Source organism: Notamacropus eugenii, chromosome 5, assembly GCF_028372415.1.
Source record: "Notamacropus eugenii isolate mMacEug1 chromosome 5, mMacEug1.pri_v2, whole genome shotgun sequence".
NCBI lineage: Eukaryota > Metazoa > Chordata > Mammalia > Diprotodontia > Macropodidae > Notamacropus > Notamacropus eugenii.
In genome coordinates, this window is record NC_092876.1 from 299,608,688 (window position 1) to 299,631,652 (window position 22,965).

General features: G+C 36.9%; 1 protein-coding gene across 11 annotated transcripts in view; it reads right to left on the bottom strand.

Moving 5' to 3' along the window:
- The window catches only part of MGAT5 (alpha-1,6-mannosylglycoprotein 6-beta-N-acetylglucosaminyltransferase), a 370,599-nt gene that overhangs the window by 132,858 nt on the left and 214,776 nt on the right, over positions 1 to 22,965 (bottom strand). For all 11 annotated transcript variants that reach the window (XM_072613264.1, XM_072613259.1, XM_072613261.1 and 8 more), the window contains 2 exons: positions 19,394 to 19,470; positions 18,360 to 18,449 (listed from right to left, as the gene is read on the bottom strand). In XM_072613264.1, the coding sequence (XP_072469365.1) occupies positions 18,360 to 18,449; positions 19,394 to 19,470 (167 nt within the window). The remainder of the gene's footprint in view (positions 1 to 18,359; positions 18,450 to 19,393; positions 19,471 to 22,965) is intronic.

A 22,965-nucleotide genomic window follows, 5' to 3' on the forward strand; every position in this document is an offset into this window, starting at 1 on the left:
TAGTATTAATGAGATGGTCCTCTATTGCTAGGAGAAGTTAGGGAATATTAAAGGAGTTTTTCTGAAGGTAACATAGGACTTTTAGCTATGAAACTAATTTTTTAAAACACTCAAAGTGAATATTACACACAGAGAAGTAGAGAGGTGCATTTTAGGTATGAGGAGACTGTAACATAATGAAATAAGAGTTTTGAAGAACCATAAGTAAAGACATAATCATGGAAATGTATGATAGGAAGAGAAGATGGCCTGGTGATATGTCCAAGGATGACAGGTAGATAGTTAAGAGTGATCCACTGGTAATCCTGAGATATTGAGAGAAGGCAAGGAAGCCCTGCATCATGTTGAGTGTCATGAATTTATGGGAGTCACAGACAAAGAGTTAAGACAAGATGGGCAGACATGAACAGATTTCAGTTGAGTCACTAGAAGGAATGCTCTGATTGCTAAGATAACAGATCCAATTCAAGTCATCTCTCTCCTACACTACAATTCTGCTTGTTAGCTATTCCTACCTAACAGACTACAGGCATCTCAAAATCAAGATGTCTAATATAGAAATCATTATCTCTGTCTCTCAAACCTACCTGTACACTAAACTTCTCTACTTATTTTGAGCACCATCACCCTTCCAGTAACCCAGGATCACACCCTTGGAGTTCTTGCTTATCTTTCTCTCGCATACAGCACACATCCAATCAACTGCCATGTCTTATTGATTTGACCTCCATAATATACACTGCATACATATCTCTTCACATTTGCCCAAGCTTTATCTTAATTCAAGTTTTCATCATTTCTTGTCCAGATTATTGCAATGGCCTCTGAACTGGTCTCCCAGTTTGAGTCTTTCTCCTTTTCCAATTTATCTATCACATAGCTACCAAAAGAATCTTAAAACACAGTTTTCACTATGTCACTCATATTTAAATTTGTCCAAAAAAGACTTCCTATTGTCCTTAATATGAAATATAAATATCTCAATGCTTCATATTGTGGATCCAGTCTATCTTACCAGACCTTTCTTATTATTCCCCTTCATACACTCTACATTCCACCCTAACTGGCTTACTTGCTGGTCTCATAGCTTGACACCCCATCTCTCATCTCTCATTCTTTGTCCAGGCTGTCCTCCATACCTGAAATGCACTTTCTCCTCACTTATGGATCTTAGAATCTCAGGCTCTCTTCAAGGCTAAAATCAAATGATATCTCCTACTGGAAACTTCTTAAGGTATTTAGTGCATATGTTGTTGTTGTTCTATTTTTTTAATGAATGGAAAGCCAAAGTTATAGCACTTAACTCTGATTTTAATATAGCTTAGAATGTCAATAAAATGTGACTTTGACCTAGAAGATAGAAATAGGGTTCTTAATCTGTAGTGATTTTTCTTTTAATCTAGTTAGTAGAAATGAATAAGGGTTTCCATCAGTAATACTTAACTGTAAATGAACTGAATACAATAACTGTATAACACCAATGTGGGAGCAGAGTTTTTCACCAGAGAAGTGAAATGTATCTTTTTCCTTTTATGGATCAAAGGAGAAGCAAAATGTATCTTTTCCCTTTTCTGGATCAAATTTAGATTTAATCATACTTACAAATGATTTCTAAATGTCAAAAAGACTCTCCAGAGCGAAGAAAGGGATTTTTAGAACAGCTCTCCATACATAAAAAAAGCAACTTGCCTTGGCTGTCCAAGTTCTGATTACTGGTCTTACAACAACATTACCATGAATGGCAAGATCTTAAATACTACAAATGAGAAAAGGAATAGAAAGAAAAATAAGCAATGTACATAGAAAAGACCTTGTTGGACCCAACAACACTGCCTACATCTGGGCTTCATATATTTTGGCTGGACTAAAGAGCTTAGATCAAAGTAATGAAAGAGAGAGCCCCCCACCAAAACATTGCTAAAAAGCATATTTATAAAATGAAAGCTTCAATGGACTTCAGGCTTCCCAACACAACAAATCACTGAAAAGTATAGGAGAAGAAAAGCGGAGAGTCTAAATAAACGACACTAAGAAAATAAAACAAAATAAAACAAAAAATCCTACTTAATTTAGGACCAGAGAAATGAAACTGTCCATAAGGAAAGAAGGAATTAAGACAAGTAAAAAACAATGTTAATGAGAGTAGGTTTTAATAACTAAAGATAGCCTCTCCCTTCTTCTACTCCTACTTCAAATAAGAAAGAGTCTTAGATTCACTTTGGTGGAAATGTTGCATGAGCCTTGGTTCCAAAAGATGACTTTAGATTAGAAGACAAAAAATTTTGCTGTTTTGCTTAGCTGATCTTAACCTGAAACACTGGGCAAAACTTTGAATGTTTCTGTGTGTTTAAATATGGAAGATTAAATATGGCTGTAAAACTTTTAGCTAGGAATTTCTATGTAACATATCCATCATAGAAGAAAAAGTAAAAATTCACCTCCTCTGACTGTGGGAATTTGAATGAACAGGAGTTGGTTTTGGCAGGGGAGAGGCATAAGGGAAGAAAGAATTCCTAGATAACAAACTAATTAATTATACAAAAACCAATTCTTCCATAAGGAAAACATTTTCATCTTTTTCAAGTCTCAAATGATTACTCAAGCTGGAAGAAAGCCAACATTGGCAATGACTCCAAGTGCTGAAACAAACAACTCTTAAGTGAGCAACATTTTCCAAAATAATGGCTTCAATTAATGGCATTTTGGGAAAATACTGCCAAGGTCTAGTAATTCAATGTCCTTAATCTGTAACTTTCTTCTTAAAAACCAACTTAAGATTCATGTGATCATCACTAGGCCATAAAGTATATGGCCATTTAAAAAAATAAGTCAGATAATTCCTAAAATGACCTCTAATTTGAGGGCAAAATTCATTCAACAAGAAAAAATCTTTTTAGTCAACTGGCTTCAGGCTGTAAAATGAAGTAGCTAGAATAGCAGAATTCTAATATATATTTTATGTAGATGTTCTACAAGCCAAGTTTTCTCAGAGAGAATACACAAAATATATCTGATGTTTGAAATCCTATTTCAAAAGAAAATAAAATTACATTTCTATGAGTAACTATAATAATAATATTCTATATCAAAGAGATTATCCCTTGAGAAGGAGGTCACAAAGTCTTCAAAAAAGATCAAAACTAGGTCACATTTGTATGTACTGTAAGGACATATTCCATTAAATTAAAAAGGAAAGAGACAAAATAAATATATAAGTCAAGTTGGAATATAGAGTGAGATAAGGAAAGAATAAAATCATGTCAAAAACCAGGAGATTCAATGACTGTATGTATACAATGCTATGTAACATGATAGATTTTCTTGTCATTTTTCAAAAGTGAATATTTTCTAGGCTTTATTCTTCTGAATGAGTTAATTATTCACCTCTATTCTATTCCTCTCTCTTAACTGACAATTTAGAACAGAGGTTTCTGTAGGGTCTTGTGTTATATTTTTCAGTTAAGAAGCACATTCCAATTTAAATTAAGTCAAGTTCAATCTTTTACTTGAAACTCAGTCTGGGTGAAGGACATAGCTTGGTTTACTTGTATCCAACAAGACTACAAGAGATCACTTTCAAAGGGATTTGGTGCATATTCAGAATATTCAGTTTTACTTGAGGGGAGGGAGAGAGAAGAAATCATTTGATTGGAATTTTTTTTATTGTGTTCTGATTTGCAATGTTTCAGAAAATAAATTCAAAAGATGACAGTATTTCGTCTATATACACAATTATTTTCACTACATTGACTGACTAGTCATAATTAGACTGATTATCATTTTGGCTGAAGTGGCCAAGTGTCTTAATGCAGTTTTAAGCTTTAATATCTTAAGCTTTAGTAGCTTAAAACTGCATTAATAGTTTAAGCTTTAATAGCTTAAAACTGTATTAAGACTTCTGGGATACCCTGTATATGATCTTGGTCTCTGACTAAAGTTTTTTGGTAACTTAAACTTCAATAACATAAAATTTCTTTAAGACTTTAGGGACCTCTGTATTGCTATGTAAACTCTTCATTGTGATCCCAGGTTCATTATCAGGATACCACAGTCCACATCTGAGACTTGCTCAATCAGCAGGCATTTGTTGTGCAACTACTTTATGTCCAGGACTGTGGACTTTAAGGGTAAAGAAGCATAATAAGTGTTTTCTGTCCTCAAGGAACTTAGTGTAGAATCAGCTGGGAGGAACCTATATATATTATATTACATTATATTAATTATATTATATTATATTAATTATATTATATTATATTAATTATATTATATTATATTAATTATATTATATTATACCTAATATAAGAAGAGAAAATCAAAGTGACTAATGATATATTAATGACTCAACTACAAGTTTAGAGAAAAGAAATAATGTGGGCTGAAAAATTGGAAAGAAGATCCATGGAGAAGAGGGGTTTAAAGTGAGCCTTAAATGATGAGTAATTAGAACCACAGCTTACGTTTATATTGTACTTTGAATCTTGCCAAAGAGTGTACTTATGTTATTGCCTCTGATAATCACAGCAACTTTGTTTAGGAGGTAGGACAAATATCTATATTTTACAAAAAAGGAAACTGAGACTCAACTATATATTCCATCAGTGGTGTCAGACATAAATACAAACAGGGTCCACCAAAGGATCCCTGTGGTTGCATACTTACCTAAAAAAAAAAGCTCACATATGAACATTATTTATGTTCTACTGCATTTTTATTTACTTTGTTAAATATTTCCCAATTAAATTATCATCTGGTTCGGCCCACACCCAGGAATGTTGACGGCTGCTGGCCAAGTGTTTGACCCCTCTGCACTATATCACACAGTCTGTAGACAGAGATGGTCATAAAGATTCAAATTTCCTTTGAGTAACTCTCCCTGGGGAGGAAACACAAAATGATCTCTCAAAAGAGGAGAGTAGGGATATATTTCTCAGCAGTGAAATGAATAAATTAATTGTGCTTGTGGGGTAAAGTGTAAAAATTTCCTATATTAAAAAAGAAGTTGATTTTTTCCCCTTAACTACAGCATTACTATCAGTAGAGAGAAATTTATATGAACTGTGTTTTCCTGGAATCTATGAAGGAGTTCTAGCCATCATCATTGACCATTTTCAAAGACAGTCAGATTTTTATGGTTTGGTATATATAGCTACAAACTTTCTTGGATGTTTCATGCATTTTTAATTTGCATTTTTGCCTAGAGACAGGTAAATATTGTTAAAAGAAAGTAACTATTAAAATGGGAGTAAAATAGTACCTTTGAACATACTTAAATCTACCATGTAACATTCTAATTCTTTCATGATCTCCCTAAGCAGATCATTTTAGCCAGCAAAATGTAAAGATTGAATGTAAAATAAGTTTGGTCATCATGAAATCAGAATTTCCTTAGGCAATACACCCCCCAGTTTGAATGCTTTATTAAGTCTGACTATCTCTTAAGTTTGCACTGCCATGGTAATTAAGAATGGAAGGGGTCTCCTCTCTGCCTTCTGGTTTCCTTAATGTCTCAGCTAAAGGCTTACATTCTGTGGACAGCTAGGTGCTGCAGTGGATAGAGCACCAGTGCAGGAGACAGGAGGACGTGAGCTCACCTCAGACACTTGACACTCACTAGCTGTGTGACCTTGGGCAAATAACTTAACCCCAACTGCCTCATCCTGGGTCATCTCCAGTCATCCTAATGAATAGCTGGTCAGTGGATTCAGATGGCTCTGGAGGAGAAGTGAGGCTGGTGACCTGAACAGCCCTCCCTCACTCAAAACAAAGTCAAGTGCAAGTCATATCACAATTTCTCTGATGGCATGGTCTTCTTTGGCAATGAAGGAGGAACACACACACCTTAAAGGCTCACATTCTGCAGGAAGACTTCCAGTCCTCCTGCGTCTTAGTGCTTTCCCTCTGGGACTAGTCCCAATTTATCCTGTACCTATCTGGTCTATAGTTAAGTGATTGCTTCTTGTCTCCCGCATTAGCCTTCGATATCTAGAGAGCAGGGACTAGTTTGTTAGTGACGTTGTTTTGTCATTGCCTTTCTTGGTAGCCCCAGTGCTCAACAAAGTGCCAGGCACTTAGTAGGGATTAGGAAATGTTAATTGCTAATTTATGGACAGAGAAGTTATAAAGCCTAACAAGGACAAACTTGCCTCTGTGAAGCCATCTTTTTTCTGTTTCAAATGTTTCTTTTTAAAAAAAATTACTAATACATTCTGTTTATACATTAACTACAGGTTCTTCTGGGGGAAATTTAGGCAATCTCCAAAAAGGATACTGCTCCAGCGGATAAAATCCAATCTAATAAATATCTCTTAAGCAAGGCTTGGGGCTCAGGATAAAAAGACAAAAAGAAAAATGGCCCATGGTTTTAAGGAGTTTATTATATTCAACTGAACACAGTCTGATTAACTACCTTCTCCTACTGCAAAAGACACAGAATGCAACACTAACCAGTAAAAGGGCAAAGAAATATACAATATATTAGTGGAACCTTCAAAAGGTACTATACTATAGGGGTTGCTGGTAAAAATAATGAAAAGAAAATAAAAGGGACATAATTGAAAGAGAAACCTGAGCAGAAAACTTTCTGACACCCTAGAGGGAAATAATCTTATTTTAAGAGATCAAATATTAAACATAGAAAGAAAAATAAATTGGAAGCTATGCCTTTATTTATTATAAATAATATTTGCCAAGATTTTGGTACAATATAGGATAATTTTCCCTTTTTTTTTTATTTTGGTGAAGCAGAGCCAAGAATATGTCTGGTTGGGGATAGACATTATCTCAATAAATAAAACTTATGAACTGGAAATATGGTTAAGAAAAACAACCAAATGATTAAAGGAACAGAAGATCAAGGCAAAATTGACTAGCCAAAGATATCTACCTCTTTAGTAATATTACAATGTCATTTCTGAGTGTGTGTGTGCATATGTGTGCATATGTGAGGACAAGTATCTAGAATTTAAGATACTAAAAACTACAAATATACATAGAGAAGTAGAAGACTCAGAGTGAAGGGAATATTATTATAAATCTATATACCTACTTTTCTGCTGAGGATCCCATTATATCTTACTGAAAGAGGAATTCAAATTTTAAACTACTAAAATCCTTAAAAGACTATGGTATTCTTCTCATGTAAAGAAGTCCTACCGTGAGGTGTTACACCAAAAACCAGAGAGCTGTGTTTTTCATCCAGATTTTTTTCCCCCACATCATAAGCAGTCAATTCTTCATCACTGCCCACTTTGACAAATTACTCCATGCAACACCATTTCCAAGTTATCTTTAGCAGCCAACACAGCCCATAAATCCAAATCATTGTACTGGTTATTAGGATTTCATTTCATGCTCGCATTCACAAACATTTAAGCTTTCAACCTTTGCTGTTGGGCATTAATCTTGGCATTAATCATGGGATTAAGAACGCTGAATTTAAACTCAAGGTTAATAGCATGTTCAGCCAATATTAGTTTTACACACTGCCAAGGGAGAACTCAGAGAGGCAAAGACCTTTACGTCTGTTGTTCACTAGATATAAGAAACAGATTGATGAGTAAGGCACAAAATGGCTTCTGTGTTGCTTTATGAAGCAGTGTCATTCCCCATCCTCAAAACACACACACCCCCACACACACACTGTTGTATGAATCAACAGCTTTTACCTATTATAATTCCTGCCATCAATCACTCTGCAGATTCATTCTTTCAGAACTACTGTAATTCCAAGACAATTAAATGCTGCAAAGGGACATAAAAGGTTAAAGAGTTTTAGAAATATATGTTGCCTATTTCAAGGCTGATTTCTAGAAGAGTCACATAAAGTTGGGAGCTAGGGAAGAAGAGAGAGGAGCAAGTAGCTAGGAAATACACTGGTAATATCTATATACATAGCAAGAGAAGTGAATTAAGAAATTCATTTTGAATTCACTGAAAGATCACAGCAGTGGAAGCAGATTCTAAGAGCTCTGCAGAGAGCTAAGTTAATATACCTGAAACAATGACATTCATAATAATTATTTTATGGATCCCCATTTCCATAATGGGGGTAGTTACATGATTCACAAAGACAGATAGAAAAAATTATTTCCCTGGTGTTCCAGAAATGTAAAACTGCCTAATGAATCAGTCACTGATTCTTTCCACTTGGAGTATCTGAATACTCAGTTTTCTAGAGAAGGTTGTTTTCAAGCCTTTTTTTTTTTTTGGTCAGGTGCCAACTCAATGGTAAATTTGAACTAGCAGTAAAATTAGGAAAATTAAAATTATTTTATAGGTATGAAGTCAGGTATTGTGATTGTAACTTCAAACATTTATTGATCTGAATGCATGACTCTAAGTTTACAACAAAGATGCTTTGTTTGAAGACTGGACAATCATTTGTATAAGACAGGATAGAAGGGGTTCACGCCGGGGGCAAAAGTTCACAGAATCATAGATTCTTTCTAAGAGTTGTAAGGGACCTCAGGGTAAACTAGTACTCTCCAAACCCAATCAAAACAGGGCTCAATAATCTCAGAGGTCCCTTTTAACCCTAAGATTCTATGATTTTATGGTTTATTTCAAAGTGTATTTACAAAAGGCTACAAATATACTCTTTAGAAACAAAAATGTCAGGTTTCTCATCTGTAAAATGAGAATAATTTATCCTCACTCTTTTTTACTTCATACAGATATTTTAAGAGTAACCATTGGTGACCTTGGCTAGGGAAAGAAAATCAATGAATTAAAAAGTCTGACATGGGCTTATCCTACTGCATGGAGGGATCATAACTATATTTCAATGGGAGCTGGCCCATCATGGGAAATATCAGAAACCAAATAAGCACAAGCCTGGAATTACTCAAAATAATATCCAGGGTTACTGAGGTTACAAGGGAATAAAAGAAGAGTTCATTCAGGGAAGCCCAATGGGAAAAATAACAGGATGCAATGTTGAGGGAATGCAGAAGTGCACGTTCAATTAGTGTTTACATTAGAGACTTTATGACTTGTTTTTTGTTTTGTTTTTACAAATTTTGAAAGTACAAGGTTTAAAGGGAAAGAATAATAATAGTAGCTAATAGTTATGTAGAGTTTCAAGGTTTGTAAAACACTTTTTCAAACATGTTATTTGACCCTCACAATAATCTTGAATTTTATCCTAATTTTACAAATAAGGTAACTGATCTAAAGAGATTAAATGAATAACTAACCCAAAGTCACTAAACTAGTAAGAAATAGGAGAAGGAATTTACACCCTAGTCTCTCCTGACTGCCAATCCAACAACTATCACCATGCCTCTTAGAACAAAGACATAATATAATTGTTAATGGACAATTATTGCGTAAGGAACTGGGCTAGTATTTAAAGGCATATTCATACAGTCATTCAACAAACATTTATATTTAATTTTTTAATGCTTTGTGTACCTGTAAAAATGCCCTCTGTATATTTGTCTGTATCTCTTCCCCTTTAAAAAATTCACAAATAATATAACAGATATGAAAGAGATACAAAGTTTCTAGGAGATAAAAGATAACCAGAAAAGTCAGTAATCCTAGCAAAAATTTTCATGTTTAGAAAAAAATGAATCAATTAAAACAGATGGATTTTTCACATTCCCAGAAGTTGAAATATAATTGTTCTAAATTCACTTTTATTGTATGAAATTATTAAAAAAGGAAGGAAGACCACCAATAGTTAAAATACTGGATAACACAAGATAATTTTTATTTGGCTTTAGGTAACATTTCACTTATTTTCCTGACTCCTTTAACCCCTCCCTCCCTTCAAACTCCCCAAATGATTTGTCTTCATTTTTCTTCTGGAGTGAAAATCAAAATACACACCAATCAAGAGCATAGGGAAGGAATCTGAATATTGAACGATTAGAGAAAACTAACCTCAATTAAAATCTTTCTATAAATTGAAAATACGTACAAAATTTCATACAAAAATAATAGGGGCTTCGTTATACAGTGTTTCCAAAATGACTTAAACTGGCACTAAGATTTTTTAGATAGCTTGTATTTATATAAGCCTGTATTTATATAACCTATAACATAAGCAACAACCATCAAAAGTGAACAAAACTATCTTTTGGCTTTAAAAATTGCGGGAGTTCGAATTTATGTTTTTTCCCCTTTTCATTATCATTAATCACCATGCCATTTTACTAGAATGTATTTTTGAAAGTTATAAAAGAGCCAGGAAGTCATTCTTCATGCATTATATGAATCTTTATTAGACTACAACATCTAAGTTGGGTAACAGAACTTAAAACAAAATGTAGAGAAACTGTAGAGAGTCCAACAGGACAAAGATGGTTAAAGGGATGAAACTTCCTGTATAAGGAAGGAATGAAGGATGTTTAGAAACAAAAGTAGGGGGGAATGGAATTAACTAAGGGGAAGCAGAGTCAAGAGGATTTTTTAGAATGGGAAGGCGATCTAAGATATCTGTAGAGAGAGGAAGGAAGTAGCTAAGGTAATCTTTTGTGACTAAATTAGTGATATCTTACGTATAAATTTCCACACTATGGAAGGTGACAACTCGGTGGAGAGACAGAGACTGAAAATACAAAAAGATATAGAATAATTAATGGCACAGGGTCCCTACCCTCTCTAATGGCATGAATCTTCTATTGGACCCTTCCACACCTGCAAAACTTGTCTATTTATTTGTCCTTGAGAATGACATCATCTCTCCTGCCCCTAGAAAGTCTCAGTCCTCCCACCTTTATTCATACCATTTTCCTTTCCTGGAATGTCTTCCCTGCTCCTCTTTTGTTAGAAACCAGAATAGATGGAAGAAAAATCCAGAAAGAAGGAGATGGTCCACTTGCTGTAATGAGCCCTTTTCTGTTAAACTATTCTCCTATGCCTTTTTTCAAAACAAAACTCCAGTCCTCCTTTCTACTGGGGAGGCTCTACTTTCCATATTCCACCATACAGCCCTTGCTGTGGTATTTTGTCACCTATTACAGTCCCTTAATTTTGCAAATAAGGAAACTGCAGACCAGTGGAGTTAAATGGTGAAATGTAAGCTCCTTGAGATTGAAGTCTATCTTTTCCTGTTCTTTGTATATTCAGCCCTTAGTATAGTGCCTAGAACATAGTGGTGCTTAATAAATGCTTATTGACTTGATTGGCTTAAATGAACTGCTGCAGGTAACATCTAGAGTAAATGTAAGAGCTGGAATTTGAACCCCGATTCTTTAACTCCAAATTCAGTGTTCTTCCCACTGTTGCCCCCTGAGTGATTTGGCTCCACTTCAAGGTTATAATAGTCTCAAGCTCAAATTGCATGGATGTTTTAGACAAAAGATTCACCTGTCTACATTACTAGCAACTACATTTCAGAATGAATGAAAGAAAAAGCATTTATTAAGCATTCATTATGCAACAAAATTAAACTAAACTCTGGAACACAAAGAGAAAAAATAAGACAGTTCCAGCTCATAAGGAGCTTACACAAGAAGCAAGAGACCCAACATATATACAGGAGTTCAGCTGCAGAAGAAAGAGATATTTATAATTCCTAAGGGTGGGACACTGGCAGAGCAGACTTCAAGGTCAGGCCATCCTGAGTGACAAAGAGATGCATCCAATACCTGGAAAGGGTAATATTGGCACACTGACAGACTCCTAATTAGGCCCTCCAGCCTACAGTTTCCCCTCTGCCCCCACAGAATTAACAGTTCAATTCACCAAACTATTCAGTGTTGAGCAGCTTGTGCCAGGCACCGCAGAACGAAGACAAAAATGAAACAGGCACTACCTACCCTAAAATGGAAAGTATTTTACTGAGGAGGGGTAGGTGGGAAATAGTACAACAGGTATGCAGTATGCACAGTATAAGAGATCAGATAGCACAACATAATCTGAAAAGAAAGCACTAACTGAGGGTAGAAGGCAGGGGGAGATTGGGGTGGAGGTGAGGTGGGAGGGAATTCTGGGTTATGGAAGACAGACCTTCCAAAGACACAGAGATGTGATGCTGAGTTCAGGGAAGTTCAGATAATTAGTGGATGTGTAGTGTATATAAAGGGGTATAATAAAAAATAGATCTGGAAGGAGATAAAGTGGAGTGACATGTCTGACCCATGCTTTAGGAAGACCAGTAGGGAAGGTCTGTGATTAGATTTCTAGCTCCTTCAAAGCAGGGAATGTCTTTTGTCTCTTTTTGTATCCCCAGCATTTAGCATAGTGCCTGGCACAAAAGTGCTTATTAAATGTTTACTGATTGACTGGACAATGAAACGGAGGCATGGAGACCAATCAGGAGACTATCACAATGATCCAGGAAAAAGAATCTGAACTAGAGGGGTGAAGTGAGGGAAAGAGGTAGATTCCAGAGATGTGGAGACTGGTTTAAAAACCTTGGTAATTGAATGGAGGATCAGGGAGAGGGAAGAGTCAAGGATAACTCTGAAGGTACCTATCATAGTAGACTAGCAGCATCTTCCCCGAAGGTCATAATACTACTTGAACTCTATGGTTTTTCACATGGGAATAAATCATCTGATATGAAACCTGCTGTTCATATGCTAGTCTAACCTTCCTTAAGTCACTAACATTTCACTACTTCAGTGGTTTTGCATTCTTTCTTTTTTTAATGTCTGGAACAGTCAGCTCTCCTTCAATGACAATGAATATTGCCTTGACACAATAATTCTGTCCAGATCATATTCTGTTACACTGAGTATCACTGGTCCCTGGGTGTTTAACAAAAGATGGGCAGAAGCAAAGGAATTTTTTCAGTTTCAGAAACCCCAATTGCATTTCTGCTGTCTGATTTTTCTCTATTCTGGTCTTCTCTGTACACTTTCACCGATGAAACTCCGTTCCTGGAATTCTCTCCATCATTTCTATCTCTTCTCACCCCTGGGTTCTTTCAAGTCTGAGTTAAAATCCCAACTTCTGAAAGAAGGCTTTCACAATCCCTCTCAATGGTTGTGCCTTCTCTCTGGGGTTAGAATGTATTTTCTCCAATCAATCCACTGTATATCTTGTTTTTTATGTTCAACTGCTTACTGCCTTCCGTTAGATTGCAAACTCCTTGAGTGCAGGGACTATTTTTACTTTTCCTTTTATCCCTCAAGATTAGCACAGTGCTTACTTGTAGATACTTAATAAATGTTTGTTGACTTGCCATATCTACTACCACCCTACCCATACTACAATAATCATACTGGGATTGGAGGTGGTAAAAACAAAAGACCCCGAAGAGTTACCAAACTACACTGTGATTCTCCCCTGTTAGTCAGCCTTTGGATTTGAGGAGAAAGTAAAAGAGATGAAATATTCTTAAAGAATTACATGAATTTAGAAATGGAGTAGAATTAAATCTCCTCCCAACCATTTCCCTGCTTCTGAACTTAATTCACACAGCTTCTCAGATGCAAATATCAAGTTTGCATAAAATAAGGGCTAGGAAGAGCTTATATATGGCCAGATATTTTGAAAATTCTTAAAACTTTTATTTTCTTTTACCACAGATCAGTTGATCAGTCAACAGTCATTTGTTAAGAGTATACTATGTGTCAGGCGCTGCTCTTAGACACTGGGAACACAAAAAAAGTAAAAACAGCTCTTGACTTCAAGGAGCGCACGTTCTAGTGATGGAGACAGGTAAATAACTAGCTACATACAAGATACATAGAGAGTAGATGGAGGGTCTGAAGGAAGACACTAGCAGCTGGGGTACCAGGAATGTCCTGCAGAAGGTAAGATTTGACCTAAATCTTGAAGGAAGTCAAAGAAACTAAAAGACAGATATGAGAAACAAGTGCATTCCAGGTATGGGTGATAGCCAGTGTAAACGCAAAGAAGCAGAAGGAGAGTGATGTGTGAGGGATATCTACTAGGCAAGTGTAGTTGGATAACAGAGAGTATGAATGAGAGAAGACTATAAGAACAGAAGAAAGGCAGGGAGGCATCAGGTTGTGAAGAACCTTTCTAAAGACCAATCAGAGGAATATCTGAACTTAGAGATAATAAAGAGCCAGTGGAGTTTATTAATTGGGGAGTGAGAGGATGTAATATGCTCAGATCTGCACATTAAGAAAACTACTTTGGCAGCTGATTTTCAATCCAAAGATGGATTGAAGTGGGGAGAACTTAAGGTAGAGAGAAAAACCAGAAGTCCAGTAGTGAGGTGATAAAAGGGTGGTAACTTTGTGAGTGGAAACAGGGAGAAATATATAAGGTATGTTGCAAGATCTGGCAACAAAATGCTGATTTATGGGGTGGGTGAGAATAAGGACCTAACAGTGATAACTAGGTTGAGAGCCTGGGTGTCCAGGAGAATGGTGGTAGTGTCCTTAGCAGAAATAGGGAAGTCCAGAAGAAGGTAGATTAGGGGGAGGGGTGGGGAAGGAGGAAATAATAAGTACTGTTTTAAACATGTACAGCTTCAGATTCCTGTAGGGCATTCAGCTGGCGATATCCAAAAGGTGATGCAAGATCACACTGCAGGAGGGACACTAGGGCTGGCTACAGAGATGTGTGAATTATTTGCATGGAGATGTTAACAGAACCTCTGGGAACTGATGAGATTACCACATGAGATAATATAGAAAGAAAAGAGAAAAGGAAACCATTGCGAACATCCACAAATAGCTAGTGTGACAAGGATGAAGAACCACAGGAAAAAACTGAGAAGGGGTCACAGAGGTAGGAGGAGAACGAGTGGAGAGCGGAATCATGAAAAACTTGGGAGGAGACAGTATACAGGACAAAAATGATTGACAATGTGAAACACTGAGGATGAGTTAAGTAGGATGAGGCCTAAGAAAAGGCCAATAGATGTGGAAATTAATGATCAATGATCATTTAGGAGAAAGTTTCAGTTGAATAATGTAGTAGGTAGCCAAACTGCAAAAGGTTTAGAAGAGGTGAAGGCATCCAGTGTAGAAGTAGTGTAGACAGTCTTTCTCAAAAAATTCAGTCAAAAAGGGAAGGTGAGATATAGGGCGATATCTAGAAGAAATGGCAGGATCAAATGAGGACTTTTTTTAAGGTTGAAGGGGACAAGGATGTATTTATAGGCATCAGTGAAGTATACAGGGAGACATTTTAAAGAGAAGACATGGGGTGGAGAATTGGGGCAATCTGTTGGAGTAAAAGGCAGGCATATCAAGACTTCAAGACTTCAAGACTACAGAGGCACTGGCCATAACAAGAAAGGTCACATCTTCATCCAATCCAATATAAGAGTGAAGCATGACATTGTTGGGAGAGATTTCTGAAAGAAAGAGCTCTTGGAGATTGATCCTTAGGAAGGAACAAGGTAGAGAGCAATGCATCTTTTTTGTGTTAATTCCACTGATCTGTATCTGTTTCTGATCTGGTGTCTTTGTATTATGGAGACAGGGAGAGAGGTAGAAAAAATACAGATGACTTGTAGCACAATAAGGGAGATATATATGTCTTGCACCTAAACGTTTTTTTTTGTGGAGTAAGGGGGAGATCTTAAATCAGGAAGCTCTTTCTTCTAGACTTGGACAGGAATGCTGAGTGGAGGTGCTGATCCCTTACCTTAGGAGAAATACATTGCAATATATAAACCCTTAGAAGAACATGAAATTAGCTAGGCTTGTCAATCAGTGGAACTGGATTCTGGCTAAATTCTGGAACTAGGAAGTAAGGGAAGACTTTTGAAAATTCAATTGAATAAGGAACCTCTTCCCTGAGGGTGAAAAGGGTGTTTATAATTGACTTTTCCTGAGACCAGAGGCATATCTAAAGTCGGATCTCCACACTCCAAGGAAATAGAAGGGTACACACATTAGAAAACCAAAGCCAAACATATTTGAAAAGAAATACTATGGGAATCCATTTACAAAAGTCCGTTAATCAGGAAAGTCGGACCGCCAAAGCTGGAAGTTTCCAAAGACATTTCAATGATCATTAGCTCTGTAGTCAAGGTGACTACTAGTGTACTTGGCTAATGAGTGACCATGTTAAAGGGAAACTTTGTTAAAGGGAAAAAATCAGTGACAATACAGTCAATCCTTAACATTCACCCATTTAACTTTAAGTACTTCAAGCATTGGCTGATTTTATTGGTAACCTCATTTTCACTTTTACGTTGGTAACCATGCACACTTGAGGCTATATAGTCACAGCAGAGAAAAAAAATGAAACTTGTGGATAAATGAAATGGTGGGTACCACCATCCCTCACTTCTTACCACTGTCCTGCTTCTCCTGCTGCTCTTACAGGATACTCAAGAATCTCAGCTGGCTCAGCATGCAGCAACACAGTCCCTTCCCCTCCCTTCCCATGCTACCACCTCCAGGGGTGGGGGAAGAAGAGGGATGTCCAAGCTGAGGCAGAGGGGTTACTCAGCCTGAGCTATGTGCTAGCACTTTAAGGGGAACAGCAGTTTACCATAGAGCAGAAAGGGTCAGTTAGAGATGGCAAGTTGTCCCTTTCCCTTTTTTAACCTCAGCGTTCTTCAGACATCAGTGCCCCTGCACCTCCCAGTCCTATTTGCCTCTCTTCCCCCCAGGATTTTATAGGTTATTTCTTGGTTACTATGTTAGGAAAAGTGCATATTATCAGAACTAATGTTTTGTTATAAAGATCATATGCAGAAAAATGCATTTTCAGCAATCTCTTGTGAAAGATTACAGCTTTTGGTGGTCTCAGGAACTTAACCGTCTACTTCCCATAGGTTCAATATACCAACATTCTCATTTTTTTTCTTTCATGGAACTTTTCTTTTTCTAGGAACATTATCACGTGAAAGTTGACTGTATTATGGGCCAAGAAAAAAAAGAGACAATAGCTGGGGTGAGGACAACCCTCACAGGCAAAATGACAGAAATCTGGGCTGTAACGTCTATATAAGCAGCCATGTTGGCCTCCAGGCTAAAGGGCAGACTCCTCCTATGATTTCCATCATGGAACGGAAGAAAGGAAATATGAATTCCTTATGAAAGAAGTGGGGCTAAAAGTATTTTATTCAGCTGACTTTTCAATTTATTATCAAAAACAGAGGCACTTCCCTCTGGCCTAGAATGATTAGAGAGCTATTAATAACAATTAGTCAAATTTAAGAGTGAACAAAGATACAATACAGGGAGGGAAGGGCAGGGCAAAACCCTCATGTGATAGTTAACAAATCCTCCAAATTCAAGTTCAAGTAACTTGGTCTCATTAATTGAAGGCTTGTCAGAGTAGTCAGCTGACTTTGCTGGAGGAATAAATCTTTGAAGCAGGAATGAGATAGAATATTACTGTTGCTGAGTCATTTTCAGTGCTGTCTGACTCTTTATAACTCCATTTGGGGTTTTCTTGGCAAAGAGAATAAAGTGGTTTGCCATTTCCTTCTCCAGTTCATTTTACAGATGAAGAAACTGAGGTTAACAGGGTTAAGTGACTTGCCCAGGGTGACACAGCTACTACATGTCTAAGACCAGATTTGAACTTAGGAAAGTGAATTTTCCTGACTCCAGGCCCTGCACTCTATCTACTAAGCCACCTAGCTGCCCAATGAGATAGAGTAGGATAGTATAAAACCTACACTAGATTCCCTGCTCTGTCCTTAACCTGGACCTTAGGATTCCACCTTAAGACTTGGTTTTCTTAGTGATGAAAGGGAGATAAAAAAATCTGACCTTTAACAAATGACATGATTAGTTAGAAATAATATTCTAAGTAGAAAACCATCATGGTAATAACAAATAACAAAGTATTTGTGTACTAGCCCTGGCTCAGGCACTGCTTACTTCTACGAACTTGGTTAAAATACTTCTGAATCTAAGTTTCTGTATGTATAATTGAAGGGGGGAAGTTAGCATAGGTTAGTCAATATAGAGCAAACTGAAAGTGAGGGAGATCTGAGTTCACATCCCTTCTATGACATATACTGGCCCTGTGAAGCAGATTAAGTCACTTGATCTCTGAATGGCCCCTGGTATTTCTTTTGGATTGTAAATTACCAGAAAGTTGCAAGTCTCCAGCAGCACAGGAAATTACCTCCACCAATGACATTACAAGTCCAGAACAAAAATGAAATAAACACGAAATAAAGTAATATGGAGGAGCTGGATCAGATGATCTCTAAGGTTCCTCCCTAGTTCTAACATTTCCTAATTTTCTGAATCTTAAGTGCTTAGAGCTCCTCTAGGAAGGTGATATTTAAATTACATGGTACAAATGGCAACGCAGGGAAATAAAAACCATATCCATTTCACTTCTTATGTGCCAGCTTATTAGCATGGCATCAGGAAAGAGGGACTAAAAGGGGAACACATGGCTATTCAAATGAAAATGAATACAAATTCCAAAGCAATTCTAGTTCAGAACCCAACTTGAGAAAACAGGTACCACACCCAGGCCCCAAAGCCACTAGATACTGTACTGACCTCACTGAGGTAAATAAAAAAAGAGCACGTGGATCCATCCACACCATAATTTGCGTAGCAGGGATCTGTTCTCCACATATCTTTCATCCACTGCAATGACAAAAGTCAAATGAAAACATCATTGTTGTTCCCTCAGCAACACTTCTGGCCAATAGATAAAGGGAAATCAGAGGAGAATCAGGACCAGCTGACCCTCTCAAGTGTGAGGACAAGAACACAGGGAGTAAACTGAGCTTCTAGTACAGAGGACAGAAAACACAGTGTTTCAGTAATCAGAATTGAACACTGGTTTGTATCTGGTTTGAAAGAGTTGTTTACATCTGAGACGGTAAGAAACCAGAAAACCGAAGCTGAAATGGTATGGATTCAAACAAACAAAAATCCTCAATTAACAAATTTATTAAGTACCCATCTTCTAGGGAAACTGAACTACTAAACCTGCCTCCCCAACCAGGTATGGTTTTCACCTGAATATTCAGAGAAGACACAGGTGACTACAATGAAAACATCCTTGGAATTTAATATCATAATCCTAATTCCATGACCAGCTCAGTTTTCTGAAACCTTGCAAACCCTGCTTTTCTTGGAGAATCATTCTCCCAGATGTGGGACATTAAAAACATTATTTTTTTTTAACGGTTATTGACCTAGGGACTTCTAAATATTTGGGCACAAATGTAAATGTGACGTTTAAACCCAAGAAACAGACTTTCTATAAAGGGCCTTGGGCACTGATTGTAACGATAATACCTCTCTATCAGTGTCATCTTGAAAGTTTACCAGAAATAGGCCCAGGTCTGAAGGAGGAGCTCTGCCTCTCTGCTTGACTAGTTAGCATCCTTAACAGAATATATCAGCATCAAGGCTGAAAAAGTTCCCTAACATATTGAGGTTCACAAGTATATAGAGTTCTACCTTCATTAATGGAAATGAACACCATAACCTTTTTTTTAACTCAGGAAGAGGAAAGGACAAACATAAAGTTAGACATCCAAGGCATGGATGCCTAATAAATGGATGCCATCTTGCTTTACCTTGATTTTCCCTTCGCAGTGTGGGAAGCCATCCATAGGAGGCAATTCACATTTTTCTTGAGCTCCATTAATGATATCTACGGAGAAAACACGAATATCATGAGTAATAAAACTGTGGGGGGGGGGTGGGGGGGGGGAAGGTGTAAAAACTTGTAGCAGGTATAAATCCACACAGGCCGGCTTTGCATTCTGAGAGAAATTGCAAAGCTGACAAGTCATTATAAATCTCTAACAACAACAATAATTAATAACAACTGACATTTATGTAGGGCTTTATGGCTTGCAAAGCACTCTGCATACATTATCTCATTTGATGTTCACAACTATCCTGTGAGTTAGGGAGTTAAAGCATTACTATCCCCATTTTACAGATAAGGAAACAGAGAAGTGAAGGGATTTGCCTATGATCACACAACTATTGAACATCAAAGGTGGAATTTCAAACCAGGTCCTTCCAATTTCCAAGAGTAACATTCTTTTCACTATACAATGTCTTTCCACTGTGGAAAAACAGCAAAAAACTAATAGCTATTTGTTTTTCAACATTTCAGTAAACCTGTTTGCCTTAGTTTCCCCCTTTGTTAAGTGGGCATAATGCTATTTGCCACTACCTGTTCTATGGAGTACCATTAGGGTCAAAAGAGAACATGTGTTAAAAGCATTAGGACTGACAATCAATTAACTGTACGGAACTTTATGAAGTATTGAACTTTACCAACTGCATCAAGAACTCTGCTTCCAGGTCAGATTAAGGGGGTGATAAAGAAGTGACTGACCAAGGGCAAGGAGTAGAGTTGTCCTGGGGTAGTAAGGGTGATAAAGAGAATTGAGAATAAACAGATAAATATTGTGCTCTCATGACAAAGAATATGTGTGTGTGTGTGTGTGTGTGTGTGTTCGTCCTTCATTGCCAAAGAAGACCATGCCATCAGAGAACTAATGACATGACTTGTACTTGACTTTGTTTTGAGTGAAGAAGGGCTGTGCAAGTCACCAGCCTCGCTTCTCCTCCAGAGCCAACTGAATCCAGTGACCAGAAATTCATCGGGATGACTGGAGAAGGCCCAGGATGCAATAGGAGACTTTGGTCCCTTTAGGCCAAGGCCTATTCAGGTACTCCCATAGGGTGAGGTAATATCCATTCAATGAATAGGCCTATTTAAGAAGTAGTCAGGGCCCCTTTAATGAGCCAAAGAAAAAAAGAACTAAATGAAGCTGGGAGGGAAAGAGCAACAGTTACTATTGATAACCACTCTTAAGCCAGGAGGGTCTGAAAAATAGCCCTTAAGTGGAGCTTCGGCAGGGACCTAGTGTTGTCAAATCTATGGGCTTCAGAGTGCAGTAAGTTTAAGGTTTTGGGAAGGGAAGGGAAGCAAAAGGGAGGGGAGGCAAGAGGAGGTTAGGGGAAGGGAGAGGATGGAAAGGGAGAAAGGGAATAGGGAGGAGGGGAGGGAAAGGGAGGAAGAAATCTATCTGGTAAACCCCAAGTTAACGGGGCATCCTGTGCTGGGCATCCTCTGGCCATCCAAATTTACCTTACTTTGGGTAGGAGAAGGAAGGGGAGGGGGAGACAGACAAGAGAAGGGGTTAATGCAGAAGATGAAAGACTCCATTCTTTTAAAAAATATATGTAGCAAGTTGTTGAGCAATATCTCCTCATCAAACTGAAAAGTGGTGATGTTTAAGGGAGGAGGGAATACAAATCTTAGCTTAGACCAGGAACTAGGATGCAAATAAATGGAAGAGATCTGTCGTGATTTCTATCATATACTATCTACTCCATCAATGATGGTAGATTCTAATATCATAGTTCCGAACATGCTCTATGAGGAAGGAGAATTATGAAAACCAAGACAGGAAGAATAGCTGGATTATACACAGTATTCACAGAACAAGGTCTATGCTGGAAGCAGCAGAATTTGAGGGGCATTAAGGGAATAATTTCAAGATATCTGAAAGAAGGGTAAATAATGAATAAGTAGAAAAAAATCATAGAAATTACCATACAATAAAGGATACCAAGGGCTACTGACCCATATACCTTTTTTCTCATCTCTAAAATCATGAGAATTTGCACACATGACACAAGCATCTTTGATTAAAAGTATTAAAAGGGACTGGAAGGATTTTGTTGCTATTGTTAAACAAAGGCTAGTGTCACATGATAACCCTACTGACAGGCCCCTTTGGGATATCTATTAAGTTTAGCAGATAACAGGTGACTATAGCATATGACTTTTTGGAACAATTCTTATAGTGATTTGCTTTTTAGTTAATTTTATTAGTATTATAGACATTCATCTGTCTTTTTTTAAAGTCAAATTAACCAAAGATTTATCTATTTTATTTTAATTTTTATAAAACCAGATCTTAGTTTTGTTAGTTCAAAAGTTTTCTTATTTTAAATTTTATTACTCTCTCCTTTGATTTTCAGGATTTCTAATTTGGTGTTTAATTGAGAATTTTTAATTTGTCCTTTTTCTAGTTTTTTTTTATTTACTTATCTTTTAATTTGCATTGATCTGTTCCTTCTCTGTTTTAATGATTCTATTTTATTCTGTCTATTTTAATTTTAATTTAATGATGTAAGCATTTAGGGTTATAAGACAACAAAGTAGGAAAATGTATATTTTAGTAAAGGAATATAGAGTAGTGTATAGCAAGCCTGCCTCTGGAATCAGAATGGACCTGAGTTCAAGTCTTATTTATAATAGATATAAATTGAAGAATTTTTTCATTAGTAGAGAGGATTCCCTCACTTAAGAGCTACCTATAATGACGAAATCATAGATCTGGACCAAAAAAATAATCCTGATTAATTTACATCTCTAAACCTTTCTGAAACTGTTTTCTCCTCTGTAAAATGAGGAAGTAGGTTTGTCTGTGAAAGAGATGGTCTCTGAAGATATCTGCCAGCTCTAAATTCTACAATCCTACTTGAAACTCAGATTATAATGACTGGTTGGTTGATTTGGTCCTCAAAGAGGACCAAAATGACATTACTATGTTAGAGTCAAGTTACAATGCATCCAACTATGACTGATAAGACCAATATGAGCTCGGAATGCTCTACCACAAGTCAGACACAAATAGTCCATGTGAAAATTTGGTGTGGATTCTCTAAATTTACACAGCTCACATTTCTTTTGAGGTACTTTAATTCTATTTTGCTCATAGAGCACAGCACCTTCTTTGATGAGGGCATGCTATGTTGGGCAGTCTTGTGCCAGTGTCTCCTATGTCACGCAATCAGTTCTAAAATTCTTAAGAGAGACCTTGAGAGTATCCTTGACCACCATGTGAGTGCTTACCCTGTGTGAATTCTCTAGTTCTCTGCCAGCTCTAAGGCCTATGATGCTACTTGAAACCCAGTTCATAATGATACAGTACTATTGGAATTATTATGTCTATAGTGGAAGTTAAGACCCTAATTCCTTTGGAAATGCCAGGCAACTTTTATCTTACAAATTCACATTTTTTATCTTTTCTCCTTTCCCATCAACCCAATAAATTTCTACTTTTGATAAAAAACATCCATACTTTTCAGAAGTACTTTGTAAATATCCCTGTTG